General features: G+C 41.5%; 1 protein-coding gene across 2 annotated transcripts in view; it reads right to left on the bottom strand.

The window, feature by feature from the left end:
- HLCS (holocarboxylase synthetase) overlaps positions 1-26,626 on the bottom strand; it is a 240,308-nt gene that overhangs the window by 144,911 nt on the left and 68,771 nt on the right. For both annotated transcript variants that reach the window (XM_074996264.1, XM_074996254.1), the window contains exon 6: positions 16,889-17,160. In XM_074996264.1, the coding sequence (XP_074852365.1) occupies positions 16,889-17,160 (272 nt within the window). The remainder of the gene's footprint in view (positions 1-16,888; positions 17,161-26,626) is intronic.

Genomic DNA, 26,626 nt, shown 5'->3' with positions numbered 1-26,626 from the left:
TATATTAGCCAGATACAGTGCTAGAACAAGTGCTGTACACACTTCCCCCCCATAATCTTGCCAACACACTTCATTGCTGATCTGCAATTATTTATGATGTAATTCTGACTCTGCCTTAAGAGCAGAACATAAAGCATACAATATTGTGAGAGAATTTAGGATTGTTCTGAGATATGCAAAGCAGAGACTAAAATGAAGCAACTAACTGCACTTCCTTTCAAATCAAAGCAAAGATTTTTAACTCCAGTTTCCAATAATAAAAGATAAGACAAACCCCAGCCTCTGCATGAGACATGGCTTCCTTTATGGTTGGGGGCAAGATTCCTCCCAATAAACTTCACGTCATGTAACATTAAACATAACCAGGCTGCAGATCCTATTCTCCAACAGCTAAAGCAGCCTCTACAAGAATCCCCCTGTGTAATACTCATCACTGATGGAGCTCCCAACCCAAAATGTGTTGGCTCCACTATCCTCCAGTAAGTTCGAACTCCCAAATTTTAGGTGCTCCTGGGGCAAGCAAGCAGCTCTCTTGGATTCAAGATCTGCTGCACATGGAGAATAAATATTCTCTGTCTCAGATGTAGGCAGGCCTGTTGATGTCGATGAGGATAAGGGGTGGGTTCAACTGCACTGGAGCCTGGCATTTCAAAAGCGCTGGAGCTTCTGGCTGTTGCTACTGCAGCAGTGGCAATGCCCGGCACCCCAGGTCCTTTACATTGCCACTGCAATGCTGCACCACACACACTCAATTACACAACAAGCCTCCCAACCCAGACCCGCAAACTTTTGGCTGAGCTCTAAAATTAGGTATATTGATGGTTTGACATTGCAGATCAGGTTGGAGCATGCGCTTTCAAGTCTACTCTTCAACACGCCCCCCTCCCCTATCCCCATCAACCTCAAGCTTTAGGGCCAGAGCTCCAACCCAAGGTGTAATGTCTACACAGCTATTTTTCAGGTGCCAGCCTGACTTCCTTTTCCTTTACATGTTTCTCCTTACCAATACAACAACTGTAAAACAGAGGGAAGATCAGGTAAAAATAAACACAGAGAAACACAAATTATGTGCTATCTCCCCAAAATATATGAAAAGGTTTAATACAAATTGCAATATACTTAAGGAAGGAGAGATGTTATCTTAACATGAAAGCCAAAGGCAAATGAGTAGAAAACAGTTTTCTGAAGGAATAATAAAACACAAATAAAGATCCACTGGATGAAGATCAAAGACAATTTCTGACAGTTTTAAGAATACCCTAAATTTCTATGGATGTAATGAATAAAGTGGACTGGGATCACAGTGTAAGAGTAACACTTGTCCAGAGCAATGTCTTTTTAAAACAAACAATCTCTGGACTACTTTTTACACCAACTTTTATTCTATGCAATTTCACTATATATAATGAAATATGAAATTGCATTAGAAGCTGAGCATGTATCAGAAACATCTGTTCAGTTAAACCTTTGTACCACCGCAGAAGTTATAAACAATGAATGACATGCAGTGCCAATTTTGCCATGTGGATATCACTACATTGAGAATTAGACAATCAAATCACTTCAAAGAGTATTTAACACTTTATAGATTGTAAATGACTTCTGATCTCTACCAACGTGAACCTGTGGTATTCACCCACCTCACATGAGTTGGTGATCTCACTCAAATTCACAACAAACAGGAGTCCACAAGGACAAAAAAACATGACTCTGGAACGGGACTTTGTATCGTGCTATTCACACCATATTTCTGTATTCTCCACCCCCCCCGCACACACAGTGAGGTGTAGACTTAATATTATGAAAACGGTCCCAATTAGGTTAATATAGGCAATTTCTCTTTTCCTCTGATTTTGTAAATGGAAGGAAATTGAAGACAGAAAATGTTTATGCACAGTGCTGCACATATAAATCACTAAAAGGCAGCATGTGCAACTAAACCAAGGTTCCAAAATTAACTGCATTTTGCAAGGCTGCTCTGGTTTATTAGGCTAGCTACAAAGCTTAATATGTACAGTGTGTTATATGATGTATGGACTAAAATAAAAGACCATGCAATGCAGCCAACGTAGCCTAGCAGCTGGAACCAAGCTTTCTGCACTCTCACTTTGTTTTTAATGTACAGCCTTAAGTACATGCTAATTATATTTCTGAAAGATGAGCTCTCAAAAAAAAAAAACAAAAACCCTACATATTCATACTAAAACAAGAACTTGCATAAGAACCTCTAGCAGCAGGGTAACCTAATGTAAGGCAAGTATTCAACATAGATTAATTGTTCTATGCAACAAAATAGGTATCTGTTTTTGTGACCTAGTCCCTCTTGAGAACCTCAAACCTGACTTCAAAATATTCAGCAACCCATAAAACTGGGGGCCCTTTTTATTAATAAGAAGAAAATCTACTAACTTTACATAATTAAAAAAAAAAAGAAAAAAAGAAAAAAAAAGAAAGAGGCAGCACATATTTTGATTCCACTTCTATGAAAAGTCAGACACACAAGGTACATGACAGCAAAACAGGGTTGTAATTGTTTAAAATACTCAGGGGTCTGTTCCTAACAGGTGGAAAGAGAAGCAAGGAAAATTAACACAACAGCAAATCCTTGTGGAGATGACAAATCCAAAACAGAAAATCCTTCAAGAAGCATGTAATGAAAAACATTGATGTCATATAGAAAGATGACTGGGAATGGCACAAAACCAAAACGAAGCAAGAACATCCAAATTCTTGGCTTTCACACTGGCATGAAAAGAAATGACTTTTGGCTCTGCTACAGAAGCTTTTGCACAATTTTAATTATCAATATGGAGGAAAGCCCTTTCTAATTTCAAATGATGTACCCTCAGAACTGTATTAACCAATAACGGACAAACAAGCTACTGTTGAGGCTTGCCTGATAACAGCAAGAGGACCTGTCAAATACAAATAGGCTCCTTCTGTTCCCTCTTCTAATCTGCATCACCCCAAATGAGTGCAAAATTAGAAAATCCTTCAAGAGTGAGAACATAGAAGCAGCTGTCCTAAATCCAGGAAAGGGAAGCATTTAACAAGAGAAAACACATGTTTTTCTGAGAGAAAAGTCTTTGAAATAATAAAAATATAACCTTGTGTGTAAAATTAGAGAACTGAAGTAAAATAACAATGGTGAAAAATGAGGTTGATGGCTAGATGTAGTTTAAAAAGCTTCAAAAGTTGCTTCCCACCCCCTCAAACAAACAGGTAATGACAGTGATTTACAAAAATCAGATAACCTGCAGTGTAGTTCTATACATGGTTGTCCCAAGATATTAAGAGACACAAGGAGGGTGTGGTACAAGTTGCACCTGTCTAGTCCGGCACTTTCTTGTCCAGCAACCATGGTCCCATAAAGTTTGTTTACACCCACCAGTCCTGGCTCTCATTGTTCTGTCCTTCTGTTTAGCTGTAATTTACTCCTAAACGTCTTCTAAGAGCCCAGTAAGCAGTGGAAGTGTTGGTAATGTGCTCGACAATAATGACTTCATGTTGGTTAGGCAAATTTCATCATTTGGTACTGGCCAGGTCCCAAGGGTGCCAGACTAGAGAGGTTCAACCTGTAGTATCTCTTATTGGACTATCTTCTGTTGGATTCTAGTCTCAATAATCAACTTCTATATTCATACCCTACACATGCAAGTTAAAGTATTTGTATAATAAATTCAGCTTGCTAGGGTTTTAGTAATCAATAGTTTTTAAAACTATATACCACTAGAAAAAGTTTGTTTGCGCATATAGTATTTCAACTGCAAGGTCCACTCTGTTTCCATACATTCCTTTTTTACTTGGTGACCTGTTCCTCTAACTCAAAAATATAACCAAGGGCCTTTCCACCTCTTTCCATTAATCTGTATATTGGATTTTCCTGAACTTGCACATCACTAAACATTTTTAAGAACTCTAAAGAGATTCTAAGACTTAAATGGAGGTTTAGGGACAATATCTAGTAACAATGCACGTTTTCACCCCACATAAAGTAAAAGTTATCCCTTTAGACTGCCATGACATCATTTTCCTGTTCACTCACTTGAACATTTACAGAGGGTAGGAAAAAAAAAATTCCTTGAAAATAATGAATACCTCTGTGCAATGCATAAAAATGCCAGGGGTGGAACTGCAAAGTGACTGAATCCTCTCTCATGCAGAAGTATAAATATGGAAGACTATCTTTACAAGAGTGAATCAGGCAAAGAGTTTGGATATTTTTAGTACTAACTGATGTTGTAGATTCAGTTCTGTATAAGTACTGCTAAATCTAAGAGATTAAATTTGATTAAAGTAATCTGTCCCACATAAATTAAAAAACAGTCACAGCTCGCTAGCCTTGTTTGTTCCCTAAACAAGAACTCTACACTTTAATGGTTATCTTCATTACAGTTATCACTATTAAAGAGCTAGGCACCCTATAGACAGGAGAGAAGACAAAAACTGAGTCTGTGGAGTTTACAGTTTAAGGACCCAAGTCAGGGGTCTGTAACCCATTAGCGAGAAGAACCACTTTTTTCAAATTCAGTTATTAAAGAAAAACAAAAAACAAATATTTCAAGAGCCACAACACATGTGAATATGAGATGATCCTTAATAAAGAACGTTAAGCTGTACTTTTTGTAACCCCTATTTTAAGAACAGCACACAATTATCTGCAGCGGCTACAAAGTTAAGTTACTCCCATCTCCAGGCTTTACCCACCTGAGCCCCCAAATCCACCCCCTATCTCCAAGCTTTAACCCCTATTCCACCCCCTCACCCCCAAGCTTAACCCTTATCAGCACCAAATCACGCCCCCCCAATCCACAGGTTTAACACGCCTCAGCTGCCCTGACCCAACCTGTCCACTGAACCCAGATCTTACTTGCCTACACGCTGCTCTCACCCCACAGGTACTCTGGGTCCCCCCACCCTCCTCCCCAGATCCCCCTCAAACTTCTCAGGCCAGAAAGTGCCTGCACCTTTCCAAGCCACTCCCCATCTAGCAGCACCAGCACTGGACTCACTGGATCCCAGGTCCGGGCAGCCCAGGTCCTAGGGAAGCTGAGCCTGTACCAGCGGATGCAGGTACAGGCTCCAGCAGCTGCTGCAGAGTGAGGAAGAGCTGGGTGTGTGGGGGGGTGCTCTGCTGCCCAGGATGAGGTGCTGCCCCCATGGGGAGGGAACCTGCGTTCACAGGAAGCTTCCCCCTCCCACCTCTTCCCCCTTAGTGCAGCAGGGCAGCTCTGGCAGGGGAAGACATGGCTGCCCCTCTCCCTGTTCACTTTCCCCACTTGCAACATGGGCGGCTTCCTGCACTGCCACTGCGGAAAATAATGGGACTAAATTGAATTGGTTTAATGCTGGGTACTAAACCAATTCAATATAGTTCAATTATTTCAGCAGGGGCAGCGCAGGGAGCTGCAAGAGGAGTCAGCAACGGCAGCGCCCAGAGCCACAGGTTGCTGACCCCTGACCTAAGTTCTATGAAATGTCTATGACGGGGAAAAGAGAAGGGAAGATAAGAGCTCAGTGGAACTATTCATGGAATGTTTTGATTATTCTGAGGAAGGCTGCTCTTAGGTTACAATATGACCAGCTTTAATGATCTTAAACATAGTAAACTATGTCTAGGCGAGTGCTAAAGGTTTTTAGTCAAGTTAAGATGACAATAGCAACACACACTTTTTTTTTTTTGGCCTATGTTGATAAAAAAAAGTGAAGGCTACTGTGTCTTCAACCTTGTGCCTTAAGCAGGTAAGCATGAGAGACAGGAAGCTACAAAAAGTGCACCTGCACGGTGTAGTCTTATATGGCTGCGTCTCTACTAGTAAGGTCTTTTGAAAGATTTTTCCAAAGAAGAAGGCTCTTCTGAAAGACCACATGAGTGTCTACATAGAAAAAGGGTTTTTCGAAAGCAAATTGAAGGAACACAGCACTCCTTTCAAAAAAGTGCTTTTCCACTCCTGTTTCAGGTAGAACTTCTTTCAAACGCTTCTTTCAAATTAAAGCTTATAGCTGCTCCTCAGGGCCCTTCTTCCGGAAAAGCAGTCCTCTTAGCACCTGATTTTTCGATTCCTCGCCTGTTCTTTTGAAAGAGCAGGGGCTATGTGGATGCTCTCTTTTGGAAGAGCAGATCACTTTTTTAATCCACTTTTTTGGGTGTCAATGCACTCCTTCGAAAGAAGCTCCTTCGGAAGAGATCTTCCAGAAGGGCTTCTTTCTAAAGAATTCTGTAACGTAGATGTAGCCTGCATGTCCAGCTTTAGGCCAGGACCTAAAGGAAGCGAGGCTTACGGCATGACAGAGGGGTACAAAAGGGAGGCTCCATGTATTTGCAACTATTTCTCACCCCAACTGTTCTGTTCAAAAGTCTGTTCTGTTGAACTGCTGTTTCAATTTTACTGCATTTATCAGTTTCCCAGAATGTAACCAACAAAGACTGCTGCTACACTATCACTCTCCTATAGAAGGTGCCATAGTAATGAGGTAATTCAAAGTAGGCTAATTAGGCATTAACATACATATTCAATGCCTCATTAGCATAAAGGCGGCCATGCAGATTTCAAAGTGCAGACTTCGAATTGCAGATTGACAGTGAAGATTGGGGCAGCTTCAAAATAAGCACCCCACTTCGACACTCCCTTACTCCAATCTCATTCTTTGGGAGTAAGGGAATGTCGAAGTGGGAACAAAACTAAACATTCACCACATATATCTAATTAATATTCCACCACTGTTCTTAAACCATTAAACTATTCCAGTCAATACAAGCGTGCAAGAAATATTTCTTTTATCAACCTCTTAAGTGCCCCAGGCCTAACAAATATGTCCCTAGAGTGCTTTATTTACTTGTATCATTATTCCAGCTGCATCCTTAAAAATAATGAGCCTCTGCAAACAAAAATAAAAATAAAAATAAAAATAAAAATAAAAATCACACAATCCCACATGAGCTAGGGGGCCTGATACTGGAAAGCTTAACTCGTTCAGGTGACTTGGTGATAAGCCATTTGACTGACAGACAAAACACTCTGGAATAGGACTTAAATGGAAATACTGATGATCGTTATACATTTTAACTGAATAATGAAAATGTAGTAAGAAAATTTTTAAAATAATATTCTCAAAGGACTTAACTAATATCTCATGCAAAATCATAAAAGCATTAATGATCAGTCTAAATATCTAAATAAATCTTTATTTTACAATTAGTCTAATATATTCAATTTAAGGTACTTAAAGGTGTATTCACACTGTGTGTTACCACAGTACATTTAAAACGATGCCAACGATAATACAGTGTGTATATTAATATATATAAAGACGTCAATACAAGCCATCTGGAGAGCTAATGAATAATCAAGGGATTTCAAATTAAACTACAGAATTTTCCCTTCGAATCTTTAGGACAACACTGTCAAGTTCAATCTATTCACTAAAACTCCAGAATCAATTTTTCAAACTTTATGACAGGTCTAATAGTTTCCACCTGTTTCTTTTGCTTGACTTTTGACTGGCATGTTACCAGCCAGGGTGGAAATGTAGACAAAGACCTCTATTAGGCTCCGGCTGTTTCTCTACTGTGAGGTCACTCAGCCATTAAATTAGTTCCAGCCTACTTTCTTCTTCTATGTCTTAATTTTTGGTGGATGTGTACGTTTGGGGGGAGTGCAAAGGAAGAAAGACTAAGGTTTAGTATTCAGCTTGTGGAAAAGGTAAAGGAAAACCTCAAATCAACAGCTTAAATGGAATACTTCTGATCTACCTTATATTAACAATTCTTCATATTAATTCACCACAGTTTAACACTTACTACGTGACTTCTATATCAGTTGACTTAAAATTTAGTAAATGAAGAGCTGTCATTTCTTGAGTATGAAACACTAATTCTAGGGACAGATACTTTTCTGCATACGTTGCCCAGCTAAAGAATTCAGGTGACAAGGACTATGATGTAGAAGCATAATTACTGAAGTAAATGAAAAATGCAATACTTGGCAAAATATTCTTCAATTTATGGAAAAAAAGAATCAAGACCTGACATTGAATAAAGTTCCTTGAAACTACCAGAATCTATCATCTGCGATTATAAAATTTGTTTACACAAATCTGAACTCTCTCTCACACACACACACACACACACACACACTCTATTCTTACTAAACCTCTTAGCATTATCAGGGTATTCAATAGCCACTATGTTTTAGTGCAAGCAAGGAGGTCCTTTTTTCTGAGATTTCCCTTTGGCCTGGACCTTAGGGTTGTTGTTAACTGTCTAATCACACAAATCCAAACACTCTTGTCCTGCCTCCTTCCCTGAGGCCATGCCCCTTGTCCAATGTCCTTCCCTGATCACTCCATCCCCCTTCCCTCCTTTGTTTGCTGTTCCCCTCCCACACTCCCCACCCTTACTCATTTTCACAGGGATGGGGCAAGGGATTGGCATGTGGGCTCAGGCTCTGAGAGAGAGTTTTGACACAAGACAGGGCTTAGGGCATGGGGAGGGAGGTGGGGTGTAGTAGGTGGTTTGAGGTGCAAGCTACTGGAGATGACTCAGAGCTAGGACAGCAGGTTGGGGTGTAAGTTCCTACCTGGCACTACTTACCTTGGGAGGCCAATCAGCACAGCTAAGGCAGGTTCCCTGCCTGCTCTGGCTCCACACCACTCCTAGTAGCAGCTGTCACATCTCTGGGGCCCCTAGAAACAGGGAACCAAGTGGCTCCGCACACTGCCCCTGCACAGTGGTGGCACCATTGGCTTTCAAAGCACCTAAGCACTTCAATTAATTGCACGCTGCACACGTACAAGCAGCAATACCGATAGCTGTCACGGGCCTTGGCTCTAGGCCACAGAAAGGTGGACCCAAGCATATTCAGCCCCACTCTCCCGCTGCTCCATCACAGCTATGCGCAGCTGGAGCAGCACTGCCACAACAATTCAAAGAGGCCCAGAGAAACACCAGACCTGGTGGCTACTGCCCCCTTTGCCTGTCCCCCTCTTCCCCCACTGGCATGCTTGTGTACAAAGTATTTATCACCCACCACACCAATAAATCCACAATAATACCAGGCACACTCTTTAAGACATATACCTTAGCTAATTAAAAAGGAGCCTTCTGTAGGCAGAATTTAATTGCCCATAATACCAAAATTAGCCAAGTCACTCTTCTCCAGGCAAAGGCTATTGAATGATGAGGACTCCTGGCTTTCATCTCATCTGCAAGTCAACAGCTCAAATAGTATCATTGCTTTAAAAAAAGTCTTTAAGATCCAGTCCTGTAAAAACTTAATTACTTGAGTAGTTGATTAAACTGGGGCTACTCATGTGGCTTATACAATTTTCTATTTTCCCAATGTCCGCTACCAGTTATTCTCATCCTTGGCCAATGCTATGAGCTTAGGATTGTTTATGAATCCAAGGTTATTCACTGTCCTTAAATAACTTGACTTGTCTTGTTTCGAGCCCCAGTGCTACAGTTGTTACTGCCTCCATCACCAGCTCAAAGGTCCCCTTGTATTTAGGGAAGGAATTCTACTCTTTTGGTTCACAGTATAATACCACTCCACCTGATGACTCAACAACCCTTTACAACAAATGCTCAAACATTCTTGGACAAAAAGGTTACAGGCCTATTTCCATGCACAAACAATCGTCATCGCTAGAGAGCTGAAAGTTAAATCCTTACACACTGAAAACAGCAGTGGAAGAGAAACTAACTTGGTAAGAAAAGTCAGGAGTCCATTGTTTATCTGCTGCTGTGGTCACTTTTTCACAGGCTCAGCAGACTATTCTCTGGCTCAACCAGCGTTGCCACAACTATGTACCAGACTGTTCTGGTTTCCTCCCCGCATTGCAGACAACAACTCAAGACTACCCTCAATCTGGCATCTGGAGGGCAATCTGCAACAGCTAGCCTTCCTTGACAGAGAGAGCCATCCTCTGATTACAGAACCTGGATATCAAGTGCTGACTTTCGCAGAACAGAAAAAAAGAAAGTGAAACATATGTTGAACAAATCTTGTGATAATGAATGCACAGAAACATTGTCAGCTTCTTGTCTACTTTCACCCCACTCAAGAAATTTGCTGTTCATGTTTATTACCGCCTTGATCAATTTCTTGGGGAGGCCAGACATTCTCTAAATAGAGTAAATATTGGCAAGGAGAAGACCAAATTAAGGTAATTAAAAAACAAAAGGAACAGATAAAGTTCAAACTCAGAAGCTGTCTACACTTGTCCCAACTTCAAAGGGAGCATGGTAATCAGGACCACGGGAGATTACTAATGAAGTGCTGTGATGAATACGCAGCATTTTATTAGGCTAAGTCTCCCCTGCAGCAACTTCGAAGCTTCAAACTTCCAAGTGCTGGCATGCGTGCATACTCCTCAAAAAGGGGCTCTGAAGTAGCACAGGCCCTTCGAAGCGCCCGTGGCTACGTGCATGCCAGCATTTCAAAGTCTGAAGCTTCAAAATTGCCGGGGGTGGGGGTGGGGCAATTAGCCTAATGAAGTGCTGCGTATTCCCCGCAGCACTTCATTAGTAATCTCCCATCGCCCTGATTAACATGCCCCCTTCAAATATGGGGGGCAAGTGTAGACAAGCCCAGAAATAAGTAGCTAGAATAGGTGGAAAAAATTGACAACTAATATAAAAGAATGGGGAATTGTGAAAATGACAAAAAACGACGAACTCTGATTTCTGCCTTCAGAAAATGTAAGATCTGGAATCCTAAAGATTTCAGTAAAAAAATGCACACAATGTACAAAATGTACACCAATGCTATTGTATGGGTCAGAATATTGGACATATGTGTAAAGACAACAAATGTAAGATATTAACTACAGAAACGGACTGACTGAGAAGAACAGAGTTTTAAGAATGCAGAAAATGAAAAGCAATTAGTAGGAAGAGACAAGAAAGACAACTGTAATGGTCTGAAGATGCAAGAATGGACAATGGATGGATACCTTCCTTATATGGCAATACTTACCACAGTAAAAGAAACTAAAAACAGGGGAAGACAAAGGATAGACATCATGGTACAGACTTAAAAGGCTCAAAGATGACCAAATCCATATAGCTGGTTGTGGTGCTAGTCAACTAAGCACCATCTCTGGCCAAGGCTGTGTGAATTAGCTAAAAATTGACAAACTCATAGCTGGAAACCAAACCAGCTCATCTGAATGTTAACTCTTCTGAAAACTAGCATTAGTGTTCTAAGAAAATATTTATTGTTTAGACTCTAGGAAATGTTTGTTACTTAACTACATGCGTTAAGCTCACTTTATAACACGGAAAATGCTTGCTCTGAACATGTGAATGCTGGCATGGCAATTGTCCCCCTACAGCTATTAAGGAGGTCTATCTAGATTAAATAGGCCATACAAAATAATGAAGTAGAACGTGCTGGTGAATGACCAAGAGAGCTCATCTCACTGACCAAAATGCTAAATGTAAAATGATAAAAAAAGGGCCAAAAGAAAATCTATTATTTCTTTGCTATCTTAGCTCTCAAAGGGCAAGTGCCATTCAATCACTACGGCTAGAGCTATCCCGCTCTCACTTCTATATAATGATGTAACTCAGAGGTCTGAAAAACTCACATTCCAAGCAATATATTTATATACCAACCTCAGCACCCCCCACTTCTGGTGCAGACAGCACTGTATCAGCAGAAGAACTTCTCCCATTGACATAGTGACCGCCTCTAATGGAGATGGAATAACTATGCCAATGGAAGTGCTCTCTCCTGCTGATTTAGAGCAGTTGTTCTCAAACTCTGGTTTCGGATCCCAAAGTGGGTTATGACCACTTTAATGGGGTCATCAAGGCTGGCTTAGATTTGCTGAGGGCCAGGACTAAAGCCTCAGGACTTCTGCTCTGGCTGGTGTGGCTCAGATTACACGCTCCCTGTGCGGGTTGGCAGGGCTTGAGCTTTGTATTACCCCCCTCCACCCCCAGCATCCAGGCAATGGGGCTTAGGTGGGCAGAGGCTTCAGGCTCCCATCCTGGGGTCATTTTTATTGTCAGAATTGTAATTTTTATTGCCAGAAGGGGTCCCAGTAAAGTTTGAGAACTTGATTTACAGCTTCTTCATCAAAGCAGTATAACAGAGATCTCTAAGAGGTTACTCAGGGGTCTCTTCTGAATTGACAGATGACTACCATTCTGTCAGGTTTAGGATTTAGACTGAAACGCACATGTGTTTGCTTGCTTTAACCTACATATAACATTTATTTCTTTATCTAATTAATCAACAGTTCTGAAACTGTAAGTTGTGACCCCAAAGTGGGTCGCAAGTTGCAACCTTATTTTAAATGGGGTTGCCAGGGCTAGCATTAAAATTTGCTGTGGCCTGAGGCCAAAGCTCAAGCCTCACCACCTGGGGCTGAAGCCAAAGTGCAAGCCCACTGCAAAACAGCTGGTCTCTGGGAACTGGAAGCAATCTGAATGTTTAGTGATTTTCAGTTTAAATAACTATTTGTAATTAAATCCACCTTGCCTGAGTGGCAAGGTAGAATGGACAGTCTAAGAGGACTGTTTGTGACACCACAGTAAGACCGTTAAAGTGAACCAGGAGTTCACGTGTTACTGCATTGGTGAAATCTAATTGTAGAACATACCACAAGTTTGGGATATCTGACCTATTTTGCACAGTCTACCCTAAGGCAGACAGTCATAGTAGTGAGACACTTTGGACAGTGTGACACTGATAAAAGACAGAGAGTGGTAGAAAGACTTAATTTAGCTCCATCTTCACTGCTGAGCTAATATGACCAAAAAGTCAAACATAGAGCCTATAAGGATATATTAGCCTATATTATATATCTTATGCTTGCAGCCTAAGCCTATATTATGTAATTTGCTATGTCCTTCTACCTTTCTGTTTTATTCCATGTTAGCAGTAATGCAAGAGCCCTTCAGGGATCATACTCTGTAAGAGATTAGCTTTAACTAGGTAGGTATGGGCATCTGGAAATTTCCTGAAGATATAAGAGGGAGTGCATGTGCATCCCTAGACTTTAGTTTAGCTAGCACATGGCATTTTTATTCCATGTGGTGTCTGAGGGATTTTGAGATGTAAAGGGACTTTAAAGTTGCCCAGGCACTTCGAAGTACCGCAGGTGAGCCACAGCTACACAGAAGCTGGCACTTTGAAGTTTAACACTTCAAAAGTTGCCACAGGGTAGAATTAGCTTAATGAAGTGCTGCATATGCACCGCAGCACTTCATTAATAAACTCCCAACACTCTACTTACCATGCTCCCTTGGAAGTAGGGACAGTAGCAAGACAGTATGGGCTTTCAACTAGTTGTGCATAAAAGCTACAGTAATTTCATCTAGACTGCATTTCCCTAGTTTACCTATGAGAATGTCACATGAAACTGTGTCAAAAGCCTTACTAATATCAAGACTAATCAAAAGTACTACTTCCCCACCACTCTCTAGGCTTGTAATCTTGTCAAAAGAAGGAAATTAGATTGGTTTAACAAGATTTGTTCTTGACAAATTCATCTTGCTTATTCTTTATAATCCCATCCCCTTCCAAACTGATTGTTTAAAAATTTGCTTCAATATCTTTTTATGTACCCAAGTTAGGCTATCTGATCTATAAAATTCCCTAAGTCCATGCTTTCCCTTCTCCATAAAAAGGATCTCACCTTCCTTCATGAGTTTGCCAATATAATTGATAATAGTTCAGTGACCACTTCAGCTAGTTCCTTCAATATACTAGGATGAATTTCATCAGGCCTTGACAATGTGAACACATCTACCTTATTTAAATATTTTAACCTGTTCTTCCCCTATTTTGGCTTGCATTCCTTTCTCAGTGTTGTTACTATTAATTGTATTGAGTGTCTGATCACCATTAAACTTTTTAGTGAAGACTGAAGCAAAATATGCATTTAATACCTTAACTTTTTTTGAGGTCATATGTTATTAGCTCTCCCTTCCCTGTTAAGAAGAGTACCTACACTTTTCTTTGTCTCACTCTCTTGCTCCTACTGTATTTGAAAAACCTCTCTTTCTTTTCGCCTTTTATGAACCTACGTATAAAACTTGTTGGCTATGACTACACTAGCATGACACTTTCAAAAGAGGCATGCAAATGAAGACATCAACATGCAAATGAGGTGCAGATTTCCATATCTGGCACCTCATTTGCATATTTTTCTTTCAAAAGAAGAAAAACAGTGTAGACACTGATCTTTTGAAAGTAAACCCCATCTTCGAAAGAACCCTTTTTCCCTTTTTTGGGGGGGGGGGGGAAGAAGGGTTCTTTCGAAGATGGGGTTTACTTTTGAAAGAGCCGTGTCTATACTGCTTTTCTTTTTTCAAAAGATACTCTTTTGAAAGAATATGCAAATGAGGTGACATGTAAATGCATTTGCATTTTCAATTTCCTCATTTGCATGCCTCTTTTGAAAGTGCAATGCTAGTGCAGACACAGCCATTGTGTCTTAGCTTTATCCCTACAGACTTGTGCTATTTCTGTAGTTTTCCTCAGCTATTTTTCAATATTTTCTGTTTTTGTAGGATTCTTTTTTCAATTTCAAGTAATTAAAGAGCTCCTATTGAAGCCACACGGACCTCTTTCTATTTTTCCTATACTTCCTTCACGCCAGGATAGTTTGCAGTTGCACCTTCAATATTTTCTACACTTTTGTTCCACTTTTAGATTCACAACTAATTCCTTCCTGTTGATCAATCAATTTTCAATGGCTGTTCCCTAGGTTATTTCCTTCACTTTCTACACATCTATTTTGCACAGTCCAAGAACTTAATGGAAATTTTGTGTTTTCCCATTTTACAGGTGTTTGGGTAATTCAAATGTTGCATTAGTACCATGTCTTTTCTTTTGGATATTTCTGTTATTTGTTCTACAAATGCTTTATCCACCTTTTATTCCTGAGCAGCTGGTCTACAGTAGACCCCTACTACCATGATGTGATCCCCAACTATTAACAGAAGTATCAAGTCTTCAGTTTCTTCAGAGACAATGGTAATGACTTTGATTTCCATCTTAAAAGGTTTGCATAGCAGGAATGACTAAAATTACAAATAGTTCTTTTTTCTCCTCAGATTTAAGATAACTTCTAATTAATGTTCCAAAAACAAAAAAGGAAAAACATTTCAATAGCAATATCTCCTGAGAAATAACCTGTGAACATTTAGTGTAAAAAATTAACAGGTTTTGTCCCCAATTTAATAAGGAACTATTTTAATTATTGTACTAACTAGTTTATATAATTTGATTATATCATTTAATTACATCCTTTAACTGGACAATGTTAAAAATTTCAGTTTTTCAAACTTTGCTTCTGAGTTTTTCTAGTTTATTCTGGATTTCAGTATAAATTAAGTAACTTTGTACATACTATTTATGAATCACATTAAAGTATATTTCAGGAAACATGCATTGTATTTGTCGGTTAAATAAAGTCCCATGACCTATTATTATTATTAAACTCCAAAGGAAAAACTGCTAGTATTTAATGAACTCTTTCAACTCAAAACTTAAGCATAACATTTGAACCACTATAAAATGACTCTAATGAGGACTCATTTTTGTTCAAATACAGTTTATATAAGATCTGTATTTGGGCTCCATAGATAAAGACCAACAGCTCTTCTTGCTGATTAATGAACTGTGACCACAGATGACTTAACTGACTGGCTATCTGGCCAACGGTGCCAGAACATGACCTAAGGGGTGGGGGAGATTTCTTCAATCACCTGATTAGTTTGTGCTCTGAAATGTTACAATTATAGTCCTTGTAAATGGTAGCCTCAAAAATATAACTATAGGTTCTGTTGTTATTCATATAGTTTTCTAATGCAGTTTTTAAAATAACCATGAAGTATTTTGCTCAACAAACACCCTACATGGGTGTTAAAGTCTGTTATATGTTGCTTAAAAAGTATCTTTAAGCACTAATCAATGTTTGGAAACAAAAAATATCAGATAACGAAATTTTCAAATCATTGAAAAGGGCAGTGAACAGTATCTAAAAAAAAAAAAAAATGTACTATTCCAGAGAAAAATGGTTTTTTGAGTAAGAAAACTCTTCTTTTTATTTCATCATCAAGTAACTTTAGAAAAATCTTAAGTGTCTTCTACATAGGCTTACCAAGTGCCATTACAAATATTAACATTTTGCAATAGGAGAAACCATGACATAGTCTTAGTACCAAGAAAGCAATTGGCACACTAAGGCCGTGTCTACACTAGCCCAAAACTTCGAAACGGCCATTCAAATGGCCATTTCAAAGTTTACTAATGAAGTGCTGAGATACATATTCAGTGCCTCATTAGAATGGCAGCAGCCGCGGCACTTCGAAATTGATGCGGCTCACCGCCTCGCAGCTCGTCCAGACGGGGCTCCTTTTCTAAAGGACCCTGGCAACTTCAAAATCCCCTTATTCCTATTTAGGAACAAGGGGATTTTGAAGTTGCTGGGGTCTTTTCGAAAAGGAGCACTGTCTGGACCAGCCGTGCGGCTGCGACCTGTGTCAACTTCCAAGTGCCGCGGCTGCCGGCATTTTAATGAGGCACTGAATATGTATTTCAGCGCTTCATAAGTAAACTTCAAAATGGCCATTTGCATGTCCATTTTGAAGTTTTGGGCTAGTGTAGACGTAGCCTAAGTTATTCTGCTCAATAACATCTAAAAATTCTGTCTAGCATTTTCTAAGTATTTACAAATAAACTATCAGTCTCTTTCCTTCTTACCACCCAACCAGCAGAAGAAATGGCTTGTGTGTGTACAGAAGTTACTGAGCAAAAGCTAAGTCAAAAAGTTTTCAAATTCATTCTGAGTATTGTAACTATAATGTCCTTCACTACAATTAGTTACCATTATCACAATTTGGTATATTTATTTGAGACAATCTTACCCATCAAGAAGATTCATTGTTGTTGAGGTCACTTCAGCAAACAGAACAACCTTCCCAAGCTTCTTTGTTTGCAGATTATGTTGATATGTCTGCAAGCTGAAGTGTTCAGATGAGAATGCTCCCACCTCAGTGACGACCGGTATGAGAGATGGCGTTATCTCCATTTCTGACTTGTAAGATGAGACAAATTTAAGGGTCATCTTGGTGGATTTTATTAATCCTTGAACATCTACTTTTTTTTCAAGCCACCTCAGAAAAGAAATACGAATATCCTGTGGTGAGAAAAATTAGAGAAATATGAACAACTGCACATTAATGAACACAAACTTTCTACCGAAAATGTCTATATTAACAGTGTCATCCTAAACAACATGGAAAAACTAACCTACGTTTTCTATGCTTCCCCTCCCAATGATCTGCCTTGGTCTGGTGAATTGCCTGTCATTTCCTTGACCTGCATCACAACTCCCTCTGCAGCTTCCTGGTCTCTGAATCCATCCCCTTTCCTATTAAAAGGCTGTTGGTAACTCTGTGCAGACATTCTTTGCCTCACACACTATAGTATGGAGCCAATATAAAAACACATGAATGTTCTCACACTGAGTGGGCAATTTGGCATGCTAACAATTTACACTTGTATGCTACAGATCATATGACCTAGAGTGGACTACAGATTATCATCTACTAACCCTTATTAATACTTAATTTTAATTTCTTATAAACAGGTATAATTTTATATTGTGTTCCAGACACACCCAATGAAAATATTCAGATTTATGTAAGTATCAAAATCTCACTTTAGAAAAAATGGACACACTGAGTATGTATGTATGTATGTATGTATGTATAGGATTAGGCCTTAATTTTTTAATCACACTGACATACAAGTATATTTTGATCCGGATACTCAAGGTGACTGATTCATTGCCATAAATCTCTGCATTCTTTTCATGGCATCTTAATCTTTATAAAAAAATATGCCTTGTCTTTGCACAGCTACAATAGTGTGTTGCTCCAGATATGCCATAGAATATGTGCATGACCCAAGAACCTCCAAAAGTAAAGACCAGGAGGTGCATAGGGATACCAAGAATTTCTTGAGTCTGGTATTTATATTCAAACTCAAAAAGAGTAAAAAATGACTTCTTTAATGATAGCCTGTGTCATCTGATCATCAGTCTCACTGTGGAATATGTGCATAGAGTATATACTATGTAAGGAGTTATGCATATACTTAGAAAACCTGATTTTAAGATATGTTTAAGGACTGGGTCACATCAAAAGGTGAAAAACAGGCTATGTTAGACAAGAAGTGTTTATCTATCTGGCTGTTTACATGTAATTAAGTAATATATATTTCACAATAGGTTGCTACTAACCAGTCTAAACCAAAACACACAAAATATTGTCAATATTAATATAACCAACAGGAATGTGGGGGGAACAGCGAGTGTAGGGATAGTCCTATATGGAGGCACGTGTCAAAGGTGTCATTTATGAGATAAAAATTATACCCTTCCACCTTTCATCAAAAACTCATTTACTGCACAGAAATGAGGTCTCAGCCAAGGGTGGCTGAAAGCACTGGAGAAGACGTTGGTTGAAAAAAGCTTTTCTAGACAGATGTGGTAAGTTTAGTCTCTAGAATACAGGTTATGACTTTGTTTTATATGTAAGCATTCATTCTGAATACTCTTACCTCACTATCATCACATAAATCCAGTGGGGGTTTTTTTTTGGGGGGGGTGGGGGGGAAGAAAGGTGCAGGGAGCTGGTACTTAGCCGGCTCCCCATTCCCAGACAATCCCACAGCTTGGGCTGCTGAGGTGCCAGTAATCAGTACCAGCATATACCTGCACAAGACAAGCACTGCTTAAATCTCTAGTCTTGTTTGTACTATAAATATATGTAAGTGCTGCGGTCCTGAACAAGCCTGTTCAGAGGTCAACCATGAAGCCACCATGCCAGGAGGTGAAGGGACTGGAGGTCCACACAGTGGAGGCGGATTTGGTTCCTCTACATGATGAAGTCCAGAATCAATTAAAGTAAAACGTGGAAGCACAGAGTAGCGGAAGCATGGAGATCCCCATAAGTGTGGGGTACGAGTGCTGACAAGCCCATGCCGGGGCTATAAGGATTATGTCTGCCCTGTCCCTAAGAACCATGAGAAGCACCTTGTGCACAAGGGGAAATGGAAGGACTGAAGGCATAAAGCAGTTCCAGGGTCCATGGCATAAGAAATGCATCTGCTATGGAGCCCAGTCCGAGGCACCAGAAGGAGCAGAATGTGGGACACTTGTAATTGCTCCAGGACACAAAGAGGCCCAGCTGGGGAAAGCCCTACTTTCGGAAGAACGAGTGGAGGACATCCGTGCAGAATGACCACTTGTGAGCCAGGAACCAACAAACTAACATGGTTCACCAAGTGATTCTGAACCACAGGAGATAGGATGCCTCCAGGTAAATGGACTGGACTATGCAGAGCTCCCACAGCCGCAGAGTTTCTGAGCGGAGCGGGGAGGAGTGTGCTGCCCGCCTTGCAAGTTAATATAATACATGGCTGTAGTATTGTCCATCAAGACTGCCATACAGCAGCTGCAGAGATGAGGTAGAAATGTCAGACAAGCAATGCCAATGGCCCAGAGGTCATGCACATTGATATGGAGGGACAGGTCCTCCACAGTCCACAACACCTGAGTGGTGAGACATCCAGATGGGCACCCCACACTAAAGCTGACATGTCTGTGACCAGGGACACAGTGCGCTGAAGAGCATAAAAGGGAATGCCCATGAAAACATTCTGTGGACATAGCCACCATTGCAGAGTGCTGGAGACATGGCAAGGCAGAATCACGTGTGGACCTTGGTAATGGGAAACCCAGAGAGGGAGTGCAGGAGCTGGACGAGAGCCTGGTATCACTGATTGGAGAGAAACGCCCTGGCTTGAGTGGCATCGAAAACTGCCTCAATGAACTTTATGCACTAAGTACAGATCAGCAAGAATTTTGCTGGGTTGAGCAATAGGCCCAGCCTGAACAGTATATGCCACCTGAACCTGCACCTGACTTGAGGAATGGCCCCGGAGGAGCCAATCATTCAGCTATAGGTACACCTGGACACCATGGCGGTAGAAGAAGGTGGCCACCACCATCATATATTTGGTAAACAACCTGGGAGCTATGGAAAGCACAAAACGGAGAAGCATAAATTGAAGGTGCAGGTGTCTGACTCTTAATCTGAGGTACCTCCAGCAGGAGGCATGGATGGAAATGGGGAAGTAAGCATCCTTTAGGTTGAGATCACTGTAATGCAGTAGCAACGAAGGGTCCTGTGGCACCTTATAGACTAACAGAAAAGTTCTGAGCGTGAGCTTTCATGAGCACAGACTCACTTCATCAGATGCAGCAACAAAGGGTCCTGTGGCACCTTATAGACTAACAGAAAAGTTTTGAGTATGAGCTTTCGTGAGCACAGACTCACTTCATCAGATGCTGGTCATGAAAATCCATCTGATGAAGTGAGTCTGTGCTCACGAAAGCTCATGCTCAAAACTCTTCTGTTAGTCTATAAGGTGCCACAGGACCCTTCGTTGCTGTTACAGATCCAGACTAACCACGGCTACCCCTCTGATATCTGTAACATAGTAGTCTCCCAGATCCAGAGAGAGAATGTTGGTGCCCAAAAGACACTATGCAAAACTTGTAGAACACCACAGACTTGTTCCCCCAGGTCCAGGATGGGTTTCAACTCACCATTTGCCTTTGGGACCAGAAAATATCAGGAGCAGAACTCCTGGTCTTCGTATGGAGGGCACACCTCCTCCCAACTGCCACTACGTTCAGAAGTGATTATACCTCTCAGAGAAGTAGCTGCTCATGAGAAGGATCCCCGAGGAGGGATGGGTGAAGGGGGCAGGAGCGTAATGGAAAGAGATGGTGTATCCCAATGATGTAGTCCTGAAGACCCATCAGTCGAATGTGATGGTGAACAAGGCTGGGAGAAAACAACAGAATCTTTTTAGGAATGGCAGGGTAGGATCCACTGGTGCAGGTACTCTGGCAAAAGAAGAGCTTGGAAGAGGACTTGGATTGTCTACAACCAGCCCCAGACTGCTGATGGGGAAGCTCGCAGTGGGAGTAGCACACCTTGCACTGGTAGAAGTCCAAGCATCCACATGATTGAAAGGGCCTGGACTGTTGGTGCTGCTGAAGCTGTGGTCTGAATGGTTTCCTCTGGTTTCCAGTGTGTGCATGCCCAAAGTCTTCATTGTGCTATGAGAGTCCTTAAGGACATGGAGGAGGGTGTTAGTCTGCTGGGCAAACAACCCACACACAATCAAAGGGGAGGTCCTGAATTGTTTGCTGGACCTCCAGTGGAAGGCCCAATCGTAACAGCCAACTGCCAAGGAAAGCAGCACCGTACAGCAGAGTGGTAACACAACAAGGCATAAAGAGAAGAGGTCAACAAGCACTCGGACAGGGACTGGCACAGGGAGTTAGAGCTCTGCCCAGATCAGCAAAAAGAAGTATCAGTGTGGAGCACGGGACCAGCATCGAGAACAGGATTGGTGCCAAGAAGAGGACCTGCGCTGAAAATGGCAATGCTGAGGAGGCAAGGCCTTAGCATCACAGAAGGCAAAAGTTGAAGCCCGACCTGCAAGGGTCTTAATGGGAGGTGCCAGACTGGAGCAGGAAATGGGATTGAGTCTCGTAATGGGAACAGACTCAGGGCATGTCCTGAGCTGCCCCAGGATGAGCATGAGATGGATGATTTAGGAAGCTCAAAGACAAGTGCTGAGGAGAGGGCATTGGGACTGGCGAGACATGGTGCCAAGCGTCAAAGCAGGAGGCAGGGCATTCTGAGGAACCAGAATCCGATGTGTCTGCAGTGGAGGCCCTAAATCATGAATGGACTGGCATCAAGCAGGATGGAGAAGTAGGCTCCAAGTGCAATCAGAACCACAACTCAGGTTGGCAACCCCTCAAGATGGCTGTGCTGGGATTGAGTGGGCCCAAGACATAAGGCGGTTGGGTGATGGCACCTGAACCGGCACAGTCAGAAGAACAGGCTTACACATGGATACTCACCTGGAGGCAGGGGCTTCAGTACACACTAGAGAGCTCATCATCTCTGAGACCCCACATTGTCCACTATATATCATGTGTTGACGAACTGGCACTGAATCACCTCTGGGCGAGTCCAAGGGGACAGAGCATGGCGTGCATGATGCCGGAACATCAGTATCTTGGGCCCTGGGAGCATCCAGTACCTTCTTCACCAGTGATGCTGCTATCAATGGTGTCAGTGCCAACAAGCTGGTCATCATGGAGGTGTGCACTGGAGAGTGGGAGCAGTGCTGTGCCAAAAGGTTTTGGGCAAGTCAAGCCCCTTCTTAGCACCGAAGGGTTGCCATTGGCATGGACTTCAAGCAGTTACGGTGTGATTTAAAGCCCTGGGACTTTTTCATTCCCTTAAACCCCAGAGGAGAAATGGCAGGAGTAGGAGAAAGACTTCTCCTACCTGATGACTACCTTACACTAACTGAACTGTGTAGGATGGAAATTTCTGTGGGAGGTTATGGTATTTTGCTGAAGACCCACTATTTGAATCCTAAAGTCTGCAGTAAGCCTATAATCCTATAGTTCAGAAACCCAGTTAGCATGAGTGGAAGGTTATCGCTGCTTGGCCTCCGTTCCTCTCGCTCACAAGACCCCGTGAAGGTCGTTCCACTCGGAGAGGGCCTTGGTGTTTGGAGGGAGGGATAGTTGCCCGGACAACCACATTCCAAGAAGAGGCCATGCAAGTGAGAACCAGGATATAGCACCATCCCATTTGCTATCCCAAGCTGGTACCCAAAACAAATGTGTTATTACTCTATGTTGTTACTGTCACTTTTACTTTCATCTTCTAGATAAGTAACCCTGAATATGCCCATGTAAAGACACCATCATTACTCTTGTAGACGCATCATCCATCCAATTAAACACACATGTTATTGCATGTCTGCTTTGTTTAAGTAACTTGTTAAGGAAAACCACTTGTACTAGAGATAAAATGTTCTATAAGCAATGGGCGGGGATACTATGTAACCTTTTTAGGTTATTGGCTTATCATGCTCATTTTGTCTTTCTGCTAGGACCTCTCCAGGCTTGGGTAACACCCATGTTGTAGTTTCCGCCCCGCCCACCAATAATCTATATAATCAATTGTAACCTATTGTCTGGCAGTGCTCCACTGAGTCCTGATGGGCAAAGTGGCACTCCACCAGCCCTGCGTGTAATAAACCCTTCTGCTTGCTTCATACACTGTGTCCAGACTTTGTTCCAACAACCTGAAAACAAAAAAGCAGTCATACGCCACTTTAAAAAGACTAACAAAATAATTTATTAGGTGATGAGCTTTTGTGGGACAGACCCACTTCTTCAGATCATAGCCTTACCAGAACAGAACTGAAAACAATGGTTATGCTAAATACAGCTATTTACAACCTATTTACATAGAAAGGGTAGGAAGCTGTGGTGTAGCAATGGGTACTTAGCCACACAATAGGAAATGCTTCACAGGCAGTAAGAAAGGAACTGAGGGAGTGCCAGGTTGGTGGGGTCATGTATAGGCTTTGCACAGATGCCACTTCATGGGGTTCCCCATCGGACCCAGCTGGTAATTGCTAGTGAAAATTTTCCAACAGCCATGCATGCACACATGTACACCTAACTCAAACAGATTAAGCAAGCACTTGAAAAATGATTTGACTATTTACATGAGAAAGAGCTAGAGAGAAATGGCATAGCAACAAGTACTCAGCAATAGTTCCAGCTGCCCACACGAGCAGTAATAAGGAACTGAGGGGCAGTCAGGTCAGCTGGTTCAGGTATAGAGCTCTGCATCAGTGCCACTCCAGGGGGCTCCCCAGTCAACTCGACGGCAAACAGCTAGTGTAAAACTTTCCGACATTCATGCATGCAGTGTGCACACACCCAACTTGAATAGATATGAGCAAGCACTGGAAGAAGAATTTCCAGATACACATCTCCTCTTTAATGCTTTAATACACATACCTTACAAGTGACGCCTCTAAATTCAACCTTGACTCCTACCTAAAGGCAGTCTTACACCTAAATTTTTTTTCAGTTCACCTCAAAAGAGTTTCAACTGTAAAAGGTACAGCTCATTGAGGCTACTTTCATACCTCATGTCTTATAAAGTAACTTAGTTTAACAGAAGTCAGTTAAGAACAAACAGGCAGAATACATCTAAACAAGCACACGCAAAATAGAGTAAAAATCCCCAATCCATTTAGTGTCTACATATTTAAAAAATGCTAGGAAATTGGCACTCTCATCTTCAAAAACTCAAAAAAACAATTACTCAAAAAATCTATTATTCTGAGGCTTAGACGACTGGGTTGTGGCAAAGGACACCTGAGTCACCATGCCCCAAAGCCACACAATCTACAATTCAAAGGAATAAAATAGTTGCCTTATTGTATTTAATGTGACACTACCAACTTTCTTTAAAATCCCCTTTTTATAAAGGTAGTTCTCTGCACCACATTTTTGTAACATTTTCAGCTACCATTTTCATGTTCCCAATAATGACAAATATTTAAGTACTGTGCTGTTTACTGAAGTATAATTTTTAAAAAGGAGAAGCATATTATGACATACACCGGGAGTGCTGTGAATAGGAAGTGTTGTTATGGAAGTTGTGTAAACTAAAATGGGTAGAGCTTTTACAAGGAATGGCAAAAATAAAGGGTGAACAACTGGTTTCTTTCTCCTGAAAGGTTAAAAAAAAAGGGGGGGGGGGAATGCTGAACTAGAACCCCACTAAAATGCTACTTCTGCATAAACTTCTTTTTCTCCTTGTAATTCAATAGATTTCCACTGGATTGTAGTAATAACATGGGAACCCTTCAATGGCTAGTTTAACACATTTAGATTTGCCTGGATATTAAGCATAACAGTGTTGCCTAGGGAATAAAGTGAGTCTTTATATTTGAGAAGTACTGATTGAATTTACCATAAATTGTGTATTTATTAAAATTGTTAACAGCTAGAGAAAATGACAGCATGCGAAAACAGGCATAGTTTAGAGGTGGGAATGAACGACCCATTTCTAGTGTAGCTGTTTTCACAGACATCACACCTTCCAATGGCTACACTTTTTCCTCCCCACCCTACCCTGGTCATTTCAGCATTTGGTTTAGATATCACCTTCTTATATTTTTATTTCAGAAATAGAGAATTAATCCTGCACTCATCTGAGATGTGGTCTTCCTCCAGGTAATGAAGGCAATCAATGTGATGATCACTCAAGGGCATAAGAGGAAGAGACATAGGCTAACAACACTAATCTGGAGCTAACTATTGAACTATTTACAGTTACTTAAAAGAATCAAGAACTATTTACAGAGGAAAATGAGAGGGCACTATGCTAAGACCGAAGCCTAAGCTAACCATAAAGTTCCAAGCACAGTCACTGGTGGCAAGAGGGAACTGCGGAGGGAGGGAGCTGGAGATGCCCTACACGGTGTGGCATTCACACTCCTCTACAGTTATTTCCAAGGGAAAATCTTCTGGCACCAGTGCACGTGGTGAGCACACACACCTATGTCAAATGGACATGAGCAATTACTTGAAAAAGTACATGCTACAAGATTTGAGCTCAATACTTTTAAAATACAGTAGACCCCCAACTTATGCAGGGGTTGCATGCTTGTGCAACCCCAGGTGAGTCAAATTTCATGCAACTCGGGGGTCTATGCCCTATGCCTATCTCTGGGATGCCCGCCCCAATGCGCTGGTCAGTTTCCCTCCTCCTCTCAGGGGTGGCAGCCTGACTCTTGGCTCTTCCAGCCCACTCTTCTCAGCAGTGGCAGCTGAGAGCCAGGCTGCCATGCCAACAGGAGATATTACCCCACTCCTCTCAGGGGTGGCAGAGAGTCAGGCTGCCGCTGGGAACCGCTCCTGTCAGGGGTGGCAGCTGCTTCTATCAGTGGCAGCAGCCAAGAGTCAGGCTGTCAACAGCCACCACCGACAGGAGAGGAGAAACTGACCAGGGCAGCAGACCTGGTCAGTTTCCTGGCTCCAGCCAGTGGAGGGGAGCCAGGAGGCAGCCTGGCTCCACACTCCCATCCGCTTGAAGGGCCTGGTTCCCAGCTCCCTGCCACTTGCTGGTCAGGTTCCTCAGTCAGAGTCAAGTTAACCTGAGATACATGCAACTCGAGTGCACGTATCTCAGGGGTCTACTGTATAAAAAGTGCATACACACAACTTTATCACTACATTACACATTCCTTTTGTTTAAGAACTGCACAAACATAAAGATGTTAAATTAGCTACCAAAGAGCTTCTGTATCTTTCCCAGAATCCAACAGAAATAGACCAGTGTCACATGTGGCACCAAAGGAGAGTGGTTGCCAGCCAGGAAAAAGCGATGGCAACTTTAGCCCAGAACACTAACACCACAGGAGGCCAGCAGCAGGAACACGAGGACAAGGTTTTGGCAGAGGTCCTTGGCCAAGGAGTGACAAAATACTCCACTGATGCCACTAAGGTTTTCATTTCCTGTTTTAAAAAAAAAGTCCTGTTTTATAGGGTTTCATAAACCAACATTAAAACCAAGTTCTTTAAAAGCATGACTTACAGCGAGCTGGAAGAGGCAAATCTTAATTTTTTTTTTAATTGTAAACCCAAAATACACTAAAAAGCTTGCTACTAATATACAGTAGCTGTA

Source organism: Carettochelys insculpta, chromosome 1 (assembly GCF_033958435.1).
Source record: "Carettochelys insculpta isolate YL-2023 chromosome 1, ASM3395843v1, whole genome shotgun sequence".
NCBI classification, from domain to species: domain Eukaryota; kingdom Metazoa; phylum Chordata; order Testudines; family Carettochelyidae; genus Carettochelys; species Carettochelys insculpta.
This window is presented reverse-complemented; position numbering and strand designations above follow the sequence as displayed.